This window comes from Peromyscus californicus, unplaced genomic scaffold (genome assembly GCF_007827085.1).
Source record: "Peromyscus californicus insignis strain IS unplaced genomic scaffold, ASM782708v3 Scaffold_4__1_contigs__length_199733344, whole genome shotgun sequence".
In the NCBI taxonomy this organism is placed as follows: domain Eukaryota; kingdom Metazoa; phylum Chordata; class Mammalia; order Rodentia; family Cricetidae; genus Peromyscus; species Peromyscus californicus.
Window position 1 is genome coordinate 158,198,595 of NW_026294562.1, and position 14,902 is coordinate 158,213,496.

General features: G+C 45.1%; 1 protein-coding gene across 3 annotated transcripts in view; it reads left to right on the plus strand.

The window, feature by feature from the left end:
- The window catches only part of Dpy19l3 (dpy-19 like C-mannosyltransferase 3), a 71,948-nt gene that overhangs the window by 44,745 nt on the left and 12,301 nt on the right, over positions 1–14,902 (plus strand). For 2 of the 3 annotated variants that reach the window (XM_052761333.1, XM_052761334.1), the window contains exons 13-16: positions 3,044–3,166; positions 3,538–3,649; positions 4,316–4,372; positions 8,270–8,352. In XM_052761333.1, the coding sequence (XP_052617293.1) occupies positions 3,044–3,166; positions 3,538–3,649; positions 4,316–4,372; positions 8,270–8,352 (375 nt within the window). The remainder of the gene's footprint in view (positions 1–3,043; positions 3,167–3,537; positions 3,650–4,315; positions 4,373–8,269; positions 8,353–14,902) is intronic. The other variant, XM_052761335.1, reaches the window with a different exon arrangement.

Genomic DNA, 14,902 nt, shown 5'->3' on the forward strand with positions numbered 1-14,902 from the left:
AGCTGGGGGAGGGAGGGAGGGTGAAAATGCGAACGGAATGGCGGCGAACACAGCGGGAGATGAACACACCTCTTCATCTTCAAAAGTGTATGCAGTGCAGCGTGGGCTGCGGCCCTGTCCGGCCGGCATGCTTGGGTGCCCATCTCTGGAGAGTTGGGTGACCCGCAGGTTCTTCTATCTCCTTTCATGTAAAGAAGCTCTTCGGTGAGGCTGCTGTGTAACAGTGTGAAAAACCACAGTAAGTACCGGAAGTAGTGTCTCATGCCAAGACCCTTTCGTGGGCGTTATCTGTCACTAGCCGATGCTGCTGCTGTCAGGTCACAAGTCTGGCGTGGTTTTAATGATTAGTTCCCTGGGACTTTTTTCTTTCTTCCTCTAGATTAGACACATGCAGCCTGGGTCCGGCTACCAGTGAGAGTTATAATGTAGCACCATACAAAATAGTGAAATGACTGAAAATGTGGGGGGTGGGAGGGGTGTTTTGTTTGTGTGTATGATTTTTTTTTTCCCCCGGTAACTCCATCACATGGTTCTCAAGTGAGAACTTTGTACACAGTGACAAAGGCCTGTAAGCCTAGCTACTCAGGAGGCCGAGGCAGGAGGGTCACAAGTTCAAGGCCACCCTACACTAAAATGAGTTCAGGGACAATGTGAACAACTTAGGCCCTGTTTCAAAATAACAAGGGAAAATTAGGTCCAGACAAGTGGCCCAGTGGTATATCACTTGTCTAGCATGCCTTAGGCCCTGGGTTTGATTCCCGGTACCAGAAGAATAGTTATTGTTGGTTTGTTCCCTCGGGTCTCATTTGAAAGCTCATAAAGTTGGTATGGACCATAATTATGAGTGTTTACTGAAACTTTTATGTACTCATGCCTGTGTTTAAGACTTAGCACATCTCCCCGCTACAGAAGAAATCATCAGGGAGCACGAAGGTTTTTTGGAAGACTCATAGAATACTTCCCTCCATGCTGATGGGTTTTACATTTACAATCCACGTTTCATTGAAAGAAAATTAAAAAGTTGACTCAACTGTCATTTGTGAGAGCTTAATGGAGTTCTCAGGGAAGCCCCTTCTCGGTGTAGTTCCATGGCTACTTAAAATGCTGGTGAACTGTGATTCCCAGTCACAAGAACTGTGGTAAGAGTGAGTCCAGATCACTGCAGCCTTGTGGTTACTAAGAATAAAGCAGGGCCTGAGAGATGGCTCAGCGGATACGGGCGCTTGCTGCTCTTCCAGAAGACCTGAGTTCTCAGCACCCGTGGTGGGTGGCTCACAGCCTCCTGTGATACCAGTTCCAGGGGTCCTCACACACAGACACATAGATAGAAATCTTCTTGAGAAAGAAACTATGAAAATACTTCATCTGTTATAAACTGGCTCAAGAAAAACCTTAGCCCCCTGGAACAGGAAAGTTCTTCTAGATGGCACAATTAGTGTGACTAAAGAGACACAGGTGTGAAGACAGGACAGAGCCCAGACTGTCCAGAGCAAGGACAGAGTCTGCTGGGGTCACCGTGAGTCTGGAGGCTGGCCTGCCATATGGTTGTAAATGAAGGCAATAGAGCAGTGGTTCTCAACCTTCCCAATGCTGCGACCCTTTAATACAGTTCCTCATGCTGTGCTGACCCCATCACAAAGTTATTTTCTTACTTCATAACTATAATTTGAATATCTGATATGCAGGATATCTGAGATGTAACCCCTGTGAAAGGGTCATTGGACCCCCAAAGGGCTTGCGGCCCACAGGTTGAGAACTGCAGCATTAGAGGGTCCTCATCTACCTGTTAGAAGTTTCAGGAGGTTTTCAAGGAAAAGCACTATGTTAATTAAAGAATGGTAGTTTCTTAATGTGTGCTGACTAGTGGTCAAAGGGTGATTCTTTTTTTTTTAATGTTTATTTACTTTTATTTAATGTGTATGTGTATTGTGCCTATATAACATGCTTGCAGTACCCTCAGAGGCTAGAAGAGGGTGTTAGGTCCTCTGGAACTGGAGTTACAGACAGTTGTGAGTTGCCGTGTGGGTGCTGGGAATTGAACCCAGATCCTCTGGAAGAGCAGCCAGTGCTCTTAACTGCTGAGCCATCTCTCCAATTAGAAATTAGCAAACCTCTAATTTTCCTTTTAAATGTTTTAAAACCGGGGCCAGAGAGATTGATCAGAAGTTAAAAGACTGGTTCAATTTCCAGTGTGCACATGGTGGCTCACAGCCAATCCCAGAAGATCCATTGCCCTCTTTTGGATTCCAAGGGCCCCAGACACACACGTGGTACACACACATGGTACACACACATACACGCAGACAAAACACCCGTACATATAAAATAAAAACAAAAAGGATTGAGAAACAGTTCCTGCAGCTGGACCTGGTGGTGCACACCTGTAATCCCAGCACTCTGAAACTGAAGCAGGAGAACTAACGAGTTCAAATCCAGCTGGAGCTACGTAGTAAGACCCCGTTCAAAAATAAGTAAGTAAAGAAAATACATGGATAAATAAGAACACAGTTAAATGATATTAAGAGTTAGTGTTTTTTCTACTGGGTGTTTAACATTCACACTGTCCAATTGTGTAACTGGAGCATCGTTTTAATAATAATAACATTCATCTATTGGATATAAATAATGAGGCATTGGTAGGTGAAATGCCCCTTGATCCATTGACTGAATTAAAAATTCATAGATAAATAAATATATATGTCCTGGAACTCACTCTGTAGAACATGCTGGCCTTGGCCTTGAATTCAGAGGCTAGAAGAGGGTGTTAGGTCCTCTGGAACTGGAGTTACAGACATTTCAGGCATCTCCAGAGGATTTATTCCTGTTATTCTTGAAAGAATTGAATCTGTTTACATTTTTATTTAAAATCTTCTGTGAAATTGCAGTTGCTTAATTGCTGATGCATTTACATTATGACATCAAGTCTCAAATCCCACACTGATGGATGCCGCCGATTCGTTCCCTGGTGGGGGAAATAACAAGGTCCACCTAAACCAAAGCCACACATCCGGCTTTGACGTTGCTCGCTTGCTGTTTTCTCTAGTGATTCCGTGAGTCCGCAGCCCGTGGGTCAGACAAGAAAGTGTGCAGTTGACCTGAAACCAGAAGCCGCTTACAACTTAATCCACACCATTCTGTTCGGGGTCCTGGCGCTGAGTACGATGAGGTACTTCCATCTCTGCTGATTTCTTTGATTTAACCTGATGACTCTTTAATTGATGTTGACTAGCAGCAGGATTCAGAGCCTGGCATCACCTTGTTGGTGATTCTGTCCCCATACACCTGCCTTCATGTGTTCTCTTCCCTCTGTGAAATATCACTGCTGGTGTTTTCCTTAGTTGCAAACATTCTCCAATGGCTTACTTACATGAGTGCTCCTAGAAAGTGATGGAATGGATTAGTAACCCTCCGGCCTCTGCGTAGATTGACAGGACAATCTTGCGTGTGGGCGCTTCCCTCCCTGGCCCCCTGGCTTGCTTGCACTGAGCAGGCGCTCGCACAGCAGGCTCTGTGACGTCCTTCTCTCTGCCGTTTCAGGATGAAGTACCTGTGGACCTCCCATATGTGTGTGTTCGCATCGTTTGGCCTGTGCAGCTCTGAGATCTGGGAGTTGCTCCTGAGGCTGGTTCGTCTCTGTAACCCAAAGAGGGTCAGTGCTGTCCTTGTCCATCCAGGTGGAAGTGAGCCATAGAGTTTCTTCTCTGTCAGGGTTTAGTAGGTGCCAGGTGTCATGTAGAGTAGGTACAAAATCTGGATTGTTGCTGTTGCTTTGTTTTTGAGACAGGGTTTCTCTGTGTAGCCCTAACTGTCCTAGAACTTGTTCTGTAGACTAGACCAGCCTTGAATTCACTGAGAGATCCACCTGCCTCCCAAGTGCTGGGATTAAAGGCGTGCGCCACCACTGCCTGGCCCTGTCAATTATATTTTTGAGTCACTTACATTTCTACATGTCAGATATGTTCACTATACACAGAACTTAGGAATGCAGTAAAAAACAAAAAAAGCAAAATTAAAACTCGCCAGTAGTTCCATTGTCCAGAATTGCAGTTGTTACTATAAGCCATTTTCCTAAAGATCATTTACTGGCATCTCCAGGATAGAGCTGGGCAGCCCGTAGCCATGAACCGCTCTGCCCTCTCTGCGTTCATTAGGTGGCAGGGTGCCTCACTCAGCTCACTTTGACAGACAGGAGACCGACACTTCGTTCAGTTTGTTTGATTTTGTTGCTGTCTTCAAATGGTGTGTGTGAACAAAGCCGGACTGGGAGGCCGGAGAGTCCAGAGAGATGTGATCTTACCAGAGTCTTTGTCCACAGATCTGGGTCATGCGGTATTCGGTGCCCATAGTCACCCTGCTGTACCTGTGCTGTAAGGTAAGGCCGACTCACTCCCTCTTTGTGTGGAAGCATTCTTTGTTTGTGGCGTTGGAAAAGACTTCCTTTGAATCTTGTCGAGTGGCCATTGATAGGAAAAACGGTCTTTAAAAACTTGGAGTTTTTAGGGGTCAAGCCTTATAATATGAAAACCATTCATAAAAGAGGGAAAAAAAACAAACAAACAAACTTAGAAAAAGTCATTCCTTTAGTTTCAGCTCTTACTGGAAGCAGATTCTGAATGTTTTCAGACCTATTTTGAAACAAATAAGGCAGGAAAAATTGGTTTATGTAGAGAGAGAGGTTTTAAGATAGCACCAACGTTAACCTGTACATTTCATTAAATGCTTTCACGGGAGCTGGACACATGGAATAAACACTGTAGTTCGTCTCTGGGGCCAGGTGTGGTGGTACCGACAGTAATCTCAACGCTGAGAGTCTGGGTTGGGAGCATACAGCCTTCAGAGCCAGCCTGGGCTTCACAGTGAGACCTAAAAAAAAAGACAAGGAAGGAAAAATCGACCCTCTCCCCACCCCGAAGACACTGTAGTGATGTGGAGAAAAATGTCGTAGTCTCCTTTAACTGACGTGAAAGGGCCAGGGCACCCCTCAGAGACACTGTCATCAATCATTTTTCCACTTGGTGATTCATTTGTTATGTCTTTGAGATTTGTAGGCCTGGGAAAATAGCACAGAATACTTAATCCAACTGAACTCTCTGTCTCTCTCTCTGTCTCTCTCTGTCTCTGTCTCTCTGTCTCTCTCTGTCTCTCTCTCTCTCTCTCTCTCTCTCTCTCTCTCTCTCTCTCTCTCTCTCTCTCTGTAGACCAGGCTGGCCTCACACTCACAGAGATCCGCCTGGCTCTGTGTGTGTGTGTGTGTGTGTGTGTGTGTCCCCGAGTGCTGGGATTAAAGGTGTGCACCACCATCCAGCTCTCTTGCCCTTTCTTAAACCAAAACCAAACTCAAACAAAACAAACACACTTTTGATATTTGTATGTGCGTTTTAAGTTAGAGCAGTGGACTGGAGGTTACTGTGCAGAGGCCCTGATTTGGCAGGGTGTTCCAGAGAGAGTCTGCCCGCAGCTCGGCCTCCAGACGGGCCTGCTTCTACTGTAACATGAGTGATTGTGAACAAAAGACTTCACGCTTGGGAACTGCACCTGATAGTTCGTGTCCTGTCAGAGCAGCTGCCCTTACAGGCAGCACCCACCAGCCCCCGGAATTTTATTCTTGGATGTAAATAAGTGAAACAAGGTAAATGTTTAATAAGCAGCTTGGCAGCGTCACCTTAACATGGAATTATGAGGGTTAAACCCCTGCAAGCTCAGCATTGTTCTGTTACTACAGCTGTGGAAACAGGACTGTATGGGAGCAAGGACTGACTCTTTCTGTGTGTGTGTGTATAGATGCATATGCACATGTGTGTGTATGTACATTTGAGTGTGTGTGTGCCTGTCTGTATGCATGTGTATGTGTCTACGTGTATATGTGTGCATATGTGTATGAGTGTATGTGTATGTGGGGGTGTGAGTGTAGGCTGAATTCTCCACTACTTGTTGAAATTTGATGAATTATTTTAAGCTGGTTAAGGACTAGGTGATAAGATTGAGGAAGGGTTTAGGGAGCAAATAAAGCATGCTCTAGAGCTTTGGCTCTTACACATGGTCCCCAGGCAGGCAGAAGTGTCAGCAGCAGTGAACTAGGAAATTCAAGATATGCATTGCACTCCAGACTCACCAAGTCAGAAGCTCATGCTCAGCCTTGGTGAGGATTCGGAAAGCATCGGGTTTGGGAGACCATGTCCTGGGGGCACTGACTGCAGATGGTGTAGCAAAGGGCCAACTTTCTATGTCCTTTGATGCTGATCTCCCCGCAACAGCCAGTCATTTCCCTACACATTGCTATACCAAGCCCCGCCTGGTGGGAGCAAAGTCCCCTCCTCTCCAGAACCACTGCTGTGGGGACCAGTGGAAGAACTGGAAAGGCCACCACTGCCAGCAACAGCCAGCAGTGGTCCTGGGGTGAGAGAATTGGGATTCTGATGAGTTTCTCAAGACTGTTGCTCAGACCTTGGGCAGATAGCAGGAAGCTTCTACTCACACTGTACAAAATCCTTGAGCTACTTTATCTCAAATATGCAAAGTAAAACCAGGCGTTGTGGCACATGACTTCAATCCCAGCAGAGGCTCTGTGAGATCGAGGCCAGCCTGGTCTACAGAGCTAGATCCAGGACAGCCAGGGCTACTCAGAGAAACCCTGTCTCAAAAAAAAGATATATATATATATACATGTATATATGTATATATATGTATATGTATACATATATGTATGTATGTATGTATATATTAAAATCAGAGAAAATGAACAATATAGACATTAGGAGTTTTTCCCTGACACTAAGACTCTTTTCCGTCTGTGCCAACTGTTAAGCTTTTCTGTCAGTGATGTAGCTGTTCGAACGAAGCCTGGCTTGAGTTTCGCTGGCAGTTATAATGTGGGTTCTTTCTTCTAGGATAATCCCATTCAAAGGGAAAAGCATGTGCTAGGCTCCTCAGAACCAGAGATTAAAAGCATTTACTCTGGTCTCAATTAGCTTATTGGATTGTCAAATCCCAGCTAGTCTATTGCATTCTGTTAAAAGGTGACATTTAGTTTTTATTTGCATATTATTTAAGGAGTTTCCCTCAGGACGCATTAGATGTTTAACATTCTTTCAGTATCAGCAATTTTAAAATTAGAAAAATATCCAATACCCATTGAATTCACAGATATACCAAAATAATTGGATTATTTTATTAGATAAATGTTGGTATTTTGTTGATTGTCAAGTAACAGGGACAACACATTTGATCTCTAAAATACTTAGAGTGAGTCAGGAATTTAGGCTAGCCTGGGCTACATAGTGAGACGCTGTCTCAAAACAACAAAAATAAGAATTAACAGAGGAAGTGGTGCTTGGTCCACCATCATTTGAGAATAATTAAGATTTAATTGATTAATGGACTAGATTAGTGATGGAGAGGAAGGTTATTTTTACATTGTGTCTGCATAACCTGAAGTGACATGAGTTGACCAATGGCATAAATAACAAAGTCAAATATATTAGATTCTCCTGGAGAGTCCGGTTTCCAACCATTTTTCCCCACGGTGCCAGCGTTTCTATTACTGTGTATCAAGCCATTTGCCCAGAATTCTAGCAGCAGAATAGAGTCATGACACTAACAAGCAGGGGGCTCGTTTAGAACCTGTTTAGAAGCAGGTTCTGGGGCACAGCTCTGCTGCTTTTGAGCCTGGTTGAGTCAGCCACCTCCCCAAGCCATAGTTTCCATCCTGAGAAACAATCTGATGGTGATGTTCCCGCTGCGCCATCTGTCTTGTGAGTTAGGTGAGGACAGGATGGTATTCTGCTTGGGAAGCCTTTCATGTGTGTGTGTGTGTGTGTGTGTGTGTGTGTGTGTGTGTGTGTGTGTGTGTGTGTGTGTGTGTGTGTGTGTGTGTGTGTGTGTGTTTTGTATGTGTGTGTGCCAGAAGAGGACAGCAGATCCTCTGGAACTGGAGTTACAGTCTGCTGTGACCTACCATGTGGGTGCTGAGAACTGAACCCAGATTCTCCCTGCAAAAGCAGGAAATGCTCTTAGTCACTGAGCCATCCGTCCAGATCCAACAGTAGCCTTTTATTTTCAAAGCAGCATAAAAATCTGTATGTAAAAGCTAACAGAGCCTCTGACTCCATTAGCTTCAGCAGGGATGATTCTGGAACTTTGCAAGGTAAAGCGATTCTGGTTGCAGTTGCCATTTCTGTTTGGCTCCTGAGTACATGATACACAGTTTCTCTGTCTCTGTTGTTTACTCTTGGTGACAGTTGCAGGGGTTCATTTTTGTTTTTGGTTTCAGTCCTGGCCAGGAATGATGGATGAACTCTCGGAGTTGAAAGAGTTCTATGACCCAGATACAGTGGAACTCATGGACTGGATTAGGTAAGAGGAACTTCTCAAGTTTAAAACAGAATGCCTTTCTGAAGTCAACTGTAGATCTCATACATCTGGGGGAGAGAGTTGTTTATTTTCTTTTTTTTTTTTAATATTTTATTTATTTATTGTGTATACAGTGTTCTGCTTGCATGTATGTCTGCAGGCCAGACAAGGGCACCAGATCTCATTTTGGATGGTTGTAAGCCATCATGTGGTTGCTGGGAGTTGAACTCAGGACCTCTGGAAGAGCAGTCAGTGCTCTTAACCACTGAGCCATCTCCCCAGCCCTGTTTATTTTCTAATTGTGAAGAACCATCCTTTTTCTTTTTTTTTGATCAAACTTTTCTTTAATACTCTGAATTTGGAAGAAACTCTTCCTAGCTGGGTGCAATGTCACACACCTGTGGCCCCAGCACTGAGGCAGAGGCAGAGGCAGAGGCTGTGAGTTCAAGGCCAGTCTAGGCCACATAGTGGGACCCTGTCTCTAAAAAACAAAAGGATTCTCTGCAGCTACATCCCCTGAGGGAAAGGAAGTACTCATTTGAAGTGGGAAACAGGATCAAAAAATAAACTCCTGACACTGACAGAAGGCAGAGTGGGATTTTATTTACCCATGAGGCTCAGTACTTGAGAGCATGCACTGACTGCTCATGCAGAGGACCCTGGTTCAGTTCCCAACATCTGCACCTGGTAGTTCACAACCAGGTTGGACTCTAGTTTCAGGACCTCTGACCCTCACTCTGGCCTCCCAAGCAGCTGCATTCACATGCACACACCCCACATGGATGTACACACACAGGTTTAAAAACAAACACACCACCTTTTACTTTATTTAACTCTCATTAAAGCTTAGTTTCTTCTTTTTGCTGATTTTATCTTTATTATTTCCATCTGAATCCTGTTCAGATTTGCTGTTAATGCTGACACACACATGAAAGTGTCCTTTCCTTGGAAGTTTTAAATTAAAGCTCACTGCAGGCTTCATGAGACTCATCCCATTGCTTATGTTCTTACTTTACAGAAAAATGTATTTATTTTCGTTTAAAACATTTTCTTTAGCCAGGCATAGTGGCGCATGCCTTTAATCCCAGCACCAGGGAGGTAGAGGCAGGTGGATATCTGAGATCAAGGCTAACCTGGTCTACACAGAGAGCTCTGGGATAGCCAGGGCTACAGAGAGAGAGACCCTGTTTCAAATTTTTAAAATTAATTAATTAAAAAATAAAACACGGGGTTGGGGATTTAGCTCAGTGGTAGAGCGCTTGCCTAGCAAGCTCAAAGCCCTGGGTTCGATCCTCAGCTCCAAAAAAAAAAAAAAGAAAGAAAGAAAGAAAAAATAAAACACTTTCTTTTTTCCCCCTCCCCACCCCCCAAACAGGGTTTCTCTGTATAGCTCTGGCTGTCCGGGAACTCCCTCCGTAGACCAGGCTGTCCTCGAACTCAGAGATCCGCTTGCCTCTCTTACCCAAGTGCTGGTTAAAAGTGTGCACCACCACCACCCAGCAAACATTTTCCTTTTTAAAATCATTTTAATTATATTCTTACGTGTATGGGTGTTTTGCCTGCATGTGTGTCTGGTACCCTGGATGGTTGTGAGCCGTCATGTGTGTCCTGGAAATTGAACCCAGGTCCTCTGAAAGAGTAGCCAGTGCTCTTAACCATTAAGCCATCTCTCCAGCCCATAGAGAAGGTTTTCAGTACATTGGAATGCCCTAGCATGATATTGCTTTCTTTTTCTTTTTCCTTCTTTTTTTTTTTTTTTTTTTTTTTTTTTTTTTTTTTTTTTGCCTGAACGTGGTTGCTTTACCTCAACCTCCAGCCTCAGAATGAAGCTTGTGTGTTTCAAAGTTTTGTTCAGAAACCCTGACTCTCACTGGCAAAGACAAACTTCTGTACCTAACAGCGTGCTCATGCTCTGTAGAGTGAGCGCTCCTGCTTTGTAAGTAGGAGTCACCTGTCTGGCACACACGTTAGTCTTGAAGACATCGTCCACTGTCTCCATCCCTTAGGAGTTTAGCAGCAGCCTCATGGGTCCCTGCCTCAATTAGTGCTTACTGGCCATACCAGTTAGTACTGCTCCAGGTGAAGAGATGACAACTGCTTGCTGCTTGGGTCTCCTGAGCACCGTGCATGGGTTTATAGAGACTTAAGTCTAAGTATCTGTGTGGCTTTGGTCTCAGTATCCAACTGGATTTGACTGGACAGGAGTGTAATTTTTGACATGTTTCTCGGGGGAAGAGGGCAGCACTTTGCCCTTATTAACTTTAAATCATGATGGGTAATATTGGAGTAAACAATTCTTTCAGTATTTATTGTAAATAGGGAAAGATTATTTATACATATAAAGAGAAGCTAATTCCTTTTGTACTAACTAATTGATTAGATATTTATAACATGTTTCATCTGAAAGCGAGGCTGGTCCTCTCTGTATTTTTTAAGGATTTATTTTATCTTTGTTATGTGCATGTGGGGATGTGTACTTATGTGGGGGTCTCTACAGACTCTAGAAAGGGTGTCAGATCCCCCAAAGCTAAAGTTGTAGGGCATTGTGAGCCAGCCACCGTGGGGGCTGGGAACTGAGCTCAGGTGCTCTGAAAGAGGAGCAAATGCTCTGAGTCCGAGCCTCTTCTCCAGCACCGGTCCTCTGTATTTTTAAGATGACTCTGTTGAAGGCAGTGCCATAGACTGCGTCTTGTAGATGGCGGCTCTCCTCTCTGGGACACCCTTACCACCTCCACCTGTGATCCATGGCTTGCAGAAGCTAATTAAGTTCCTCCCTGCTGGGGACTGGCCTTGGCATCCTAGAGCCCCTTCAGCTAACGGCAGCTTTGAGGCATACTCGAGTACTTTGACTTATTAGCTGGTTGGCTTCTTCTTCTTCATTTCATGCTCAGCAACTGAAAGATTCATATTGTTCTAAAAATATTGCTTCGTTACATTGTCATCTAATCTTGCCTGTTTTCCCTGAAAATTCCTCAAATCAAAATGATTTTTTTTTTTTTTTTGGTAAAAAAAAATAGCTGCTTGGCATGTTTGTAAATTAAGCTTAAGTGATGATGAATGTATGCCAAAGTAGGGTCTATTTAGACACAAAATATGTTTGTTTAAATCAACATTCAAATCAGCTGTGGTCGGCAGGCTTCGAGTCTCACTGTAAGGGAGTACATTTAATATTCTTATTGTTTTTTAGTACTAGAGGTTGAACCTAGGGCTTCACACATGCCAGGTAAGCATCAGTCAACTGCTGAGTACCATCCCCAGACCTCTTTTTACTTTTTATTTTGAGGTAGGGTCTCACAAAGTTGCCCAGGCTGGCCTTGAGCTCACTATAGCCCAAGCTAGGCCTTGAACTTTGAGCCTCCTGCCTCAGCCTCCCCATAGCCAGACTTACAGGCCTGTGCCACCATATCCCACTTTAGTAGTCTTTCAACATTCCTATTTCTCCAGTCGACTTTGGCTCCCCTGTAGAGATTGGTCACAGGGTGTGTGTTTGCTGCCAGGAGAGAAGACTGCAGCTGGGGACCCAGCGCATCACTGACGACGGGTACCTGCACTCTTACATCCTGACTGCAGCTGGGGACCCAGCGCGTCACTGACGACGGGTACCTGCACTCTTACCAGCTGGAGCAAGGGGAGACACTCGGGTTCAAGATGGCTAGCCTTAGGATGACATGCAAAAACCCAGGGACACATCCAGTTGTCTCCCATGTTAGTGTAAGAAGTTCTATCACACTACTCTGTTTCAGAGTGTGGAGAGGAGGCTTACCCATCAGTCGGTCACCACCGTCCCACCCCCACCCCTCAGGCTCTGCGGGAGCCCCACACCTGCTCTGGGCTTCACTGCTGAACTGCAGGGCCATGGAGGTCAGGGATTCCTGCAGGTTGACTGAGGACGCAGTGGAAGATGCCATTGCCTTGGTGGGAGTTAGTGATTGTCCCATCTTTGAAAGGAGCCCAGCTGTGGTTTTCCAGGAGAGAACCTCAAACACGATAGTACTCCTGAAGGAGCTGAAGGGGCTGGAGTCCTGTGAAAGCTCTGGAAGCCTTGAAGTTACCAAGCTTCTCACACTGAAGTTATATGCTGATTGGTACAGTTCAGTAGCTTCTACATGAGCACCAGCTGTGCGCACACAGGACACCAGGGGACACGTGAACACTGGCGGCTGTCCATTACACTGCCCCTTCATCGAAGCAATGGGTCTCTCTGCCGGCCCTGCTGACTGTGTGTTCCCCATGTTCTTTTTTTAAATTGATTGATTGATTGATTGATTGATTGATTTTTAGAGACAGGGTTTCTCTGTGTAGCTCTGGCTGTCCTGGATCTCGCTCTGTAGACCAGGCTGGCCTCGAACTCACAGAGATCCGCCTGCCTCTGCCTCCTGAGTGCTGGGATTAAAGGTGTGTGCCATGCAGTTCTCCATGGTCTTACTTCACCCAGCCTCACAGCTTGTAGAAACTTCACAAGTGTGGTCGGAAGGTGTTTGGATTTTAGTTTCCTAATTGAATGAGCGTGTAAATTTATAAACCAAGAGTACCCAGGCCTGGGACTCTAGCACTTCCCTATATTCCTAACACTTGGAGCGGCATAGGAACTCTGAGTGCTCAAGGTCATCTTTAGCAACATAGTGAGTTGACGGTCAGCTTGAGATACATGAGACCTTGTCACAAAAAAGGAGAGAGAGAGAGAGAGAGAGAGAGAGAGAGAGAGAGAGTGTGTGTGTGAGATTCTCTCTCCCCCTGCTTTCCTTTCTCCCAGTTGAGACCTTGCTCTGTAGCTCTACCCTTGTGCCACAACTCTCAGCAAATTTTAATTAACTACATTTGCATAGAGGCACGTTAGCCTGCAAGGACCTTTTGTGGAGATCAGGTCCCTGGATGTGTAGCCCCAGCCCTCTCTGACACTGGGTACAGAGATCAGATCTTCTGCCTTCTTGTGCCCTTTACAGGCTTTAGGTGTGACCAGAAAGCATGTTTACTTCAGCAAGGCTGACTGCGACAGCTTCCTGGACAGGTCATGCCATGTGCCAGTCTATCCTGGAATGCAACATTTTTGTTGCCTAGAAATTTTCTTGTGCAATTAAGAGGGACCTGTAGATGGGAATATTTTGAAAGATGGCATTTTTTTTTCTTTTTTTTTTTTTTTTGGTTTTTTGAGCAACGTTTTCTCTGTGTAGCTTTGTGTCTTTCCTGGAACTCACTCTGTAGCCCAGGCTTGGCCTCGAACTCACAGAGATCCACCTGCCTCTGCCTCCCAGTGCTGGGACTAAAGGCGTGCGCCACCACCGCCCAGCTGAAAGATGGCATTTTAATTACTTGCCTTTAGAAGATTTTCACTAGAAGTAGTCTCTCTGCAGTCAAGAAGCTTGCTATGTGTGGAGTGTTCTCAGCAACAACTAAAAAGCACACACTGAATTTCTTCTGCTTTTAATCGGGTAGAAAGAGTTGCATGTGTTTGTCTAAGTTCAGACTTGAGGTGCTGGTGAGCCTCTCAGGAAATGTGTATGAGTGTTTGCCTGCCTGTATGTATGACCACCCTGTGTGCACAGTTCCCTCAGAGTCCAGAAGAGGGCGTCAGATCCCCAGAGCTGTTGTTAGAGACCTGTGTATTCCCATGTGGGTGTTGGGAATCGAATCAGGGTCCTCTGGAAGAGCAGCCAGTGCTCTTAACCACTCCAGCCCCTCACCCTAAACCTTTTATATTTCATGAATCACTTCTCCTAGCCACATAATTCTATGTTATTTGAAGTGTTCAGTTTGCCCATTAGTTCAGCAGTAATTAACCTACTGAAGCTTGGCACTTCAAGACTAAATGACATTGGGGCCACCTGTGTCTCCTGCTCTGCCAGACGTGGAAACCAGGCTCCCTTCGCCATGTATTCTTAGTCTATGTCACGCAGAAGATACGTTATTGTAGGCTTATTGCAGTGGGATGGCGCACGCCATTGAGAAGATCCAAGGGGAACGAGGACTGGCCTGGGAAAGTAATGGCTCTGCCTTTCATTCATATTTATTCCCCTTAGCAACTGTTTTTCAGTCTAAAATTTAGAGTATAACTAAAATTTAGACTCTAAATGGAGGGTAGGAAGACAGACAAGACCCAGGATAAATGTTAAGTGAGCCTTAATTGAAGTTCTCTACCTATGCATGCCTTTATTTAAACCCTCCCGTGCCTTCATAACCCTCCGGTTCCTCCGACCATGTGGACCAGTGTCAAACTTCCCTGTAAATTGTGGATCTGGGGGACAGAGCAAGTGTCTAGCTGGTCTGTATTCCTGAGTCTGCTTGTTAGAATGCTGACAACCCCGTCAGGCCAGCCAAGCTCATGCTAGAGTTTTAGACTTCAGCGAGGGCGAGGGCGGGTGCAGATGATGTGTCTGTCATTCCTTCCCCGCTCATTGTAATTCCATCCGCTTTCCTCCCCTCACCCGGGAAGCCTCATTGGAATGCAACAGTTGATGAATGTCAGGGTTAGAAAGAAACCTCGGATTTTCTAAAGTAATTTATTTGTAAGTGTCATCACTCGAAGCACAGCGTGTCTTGCCCCCAGACGTCCATA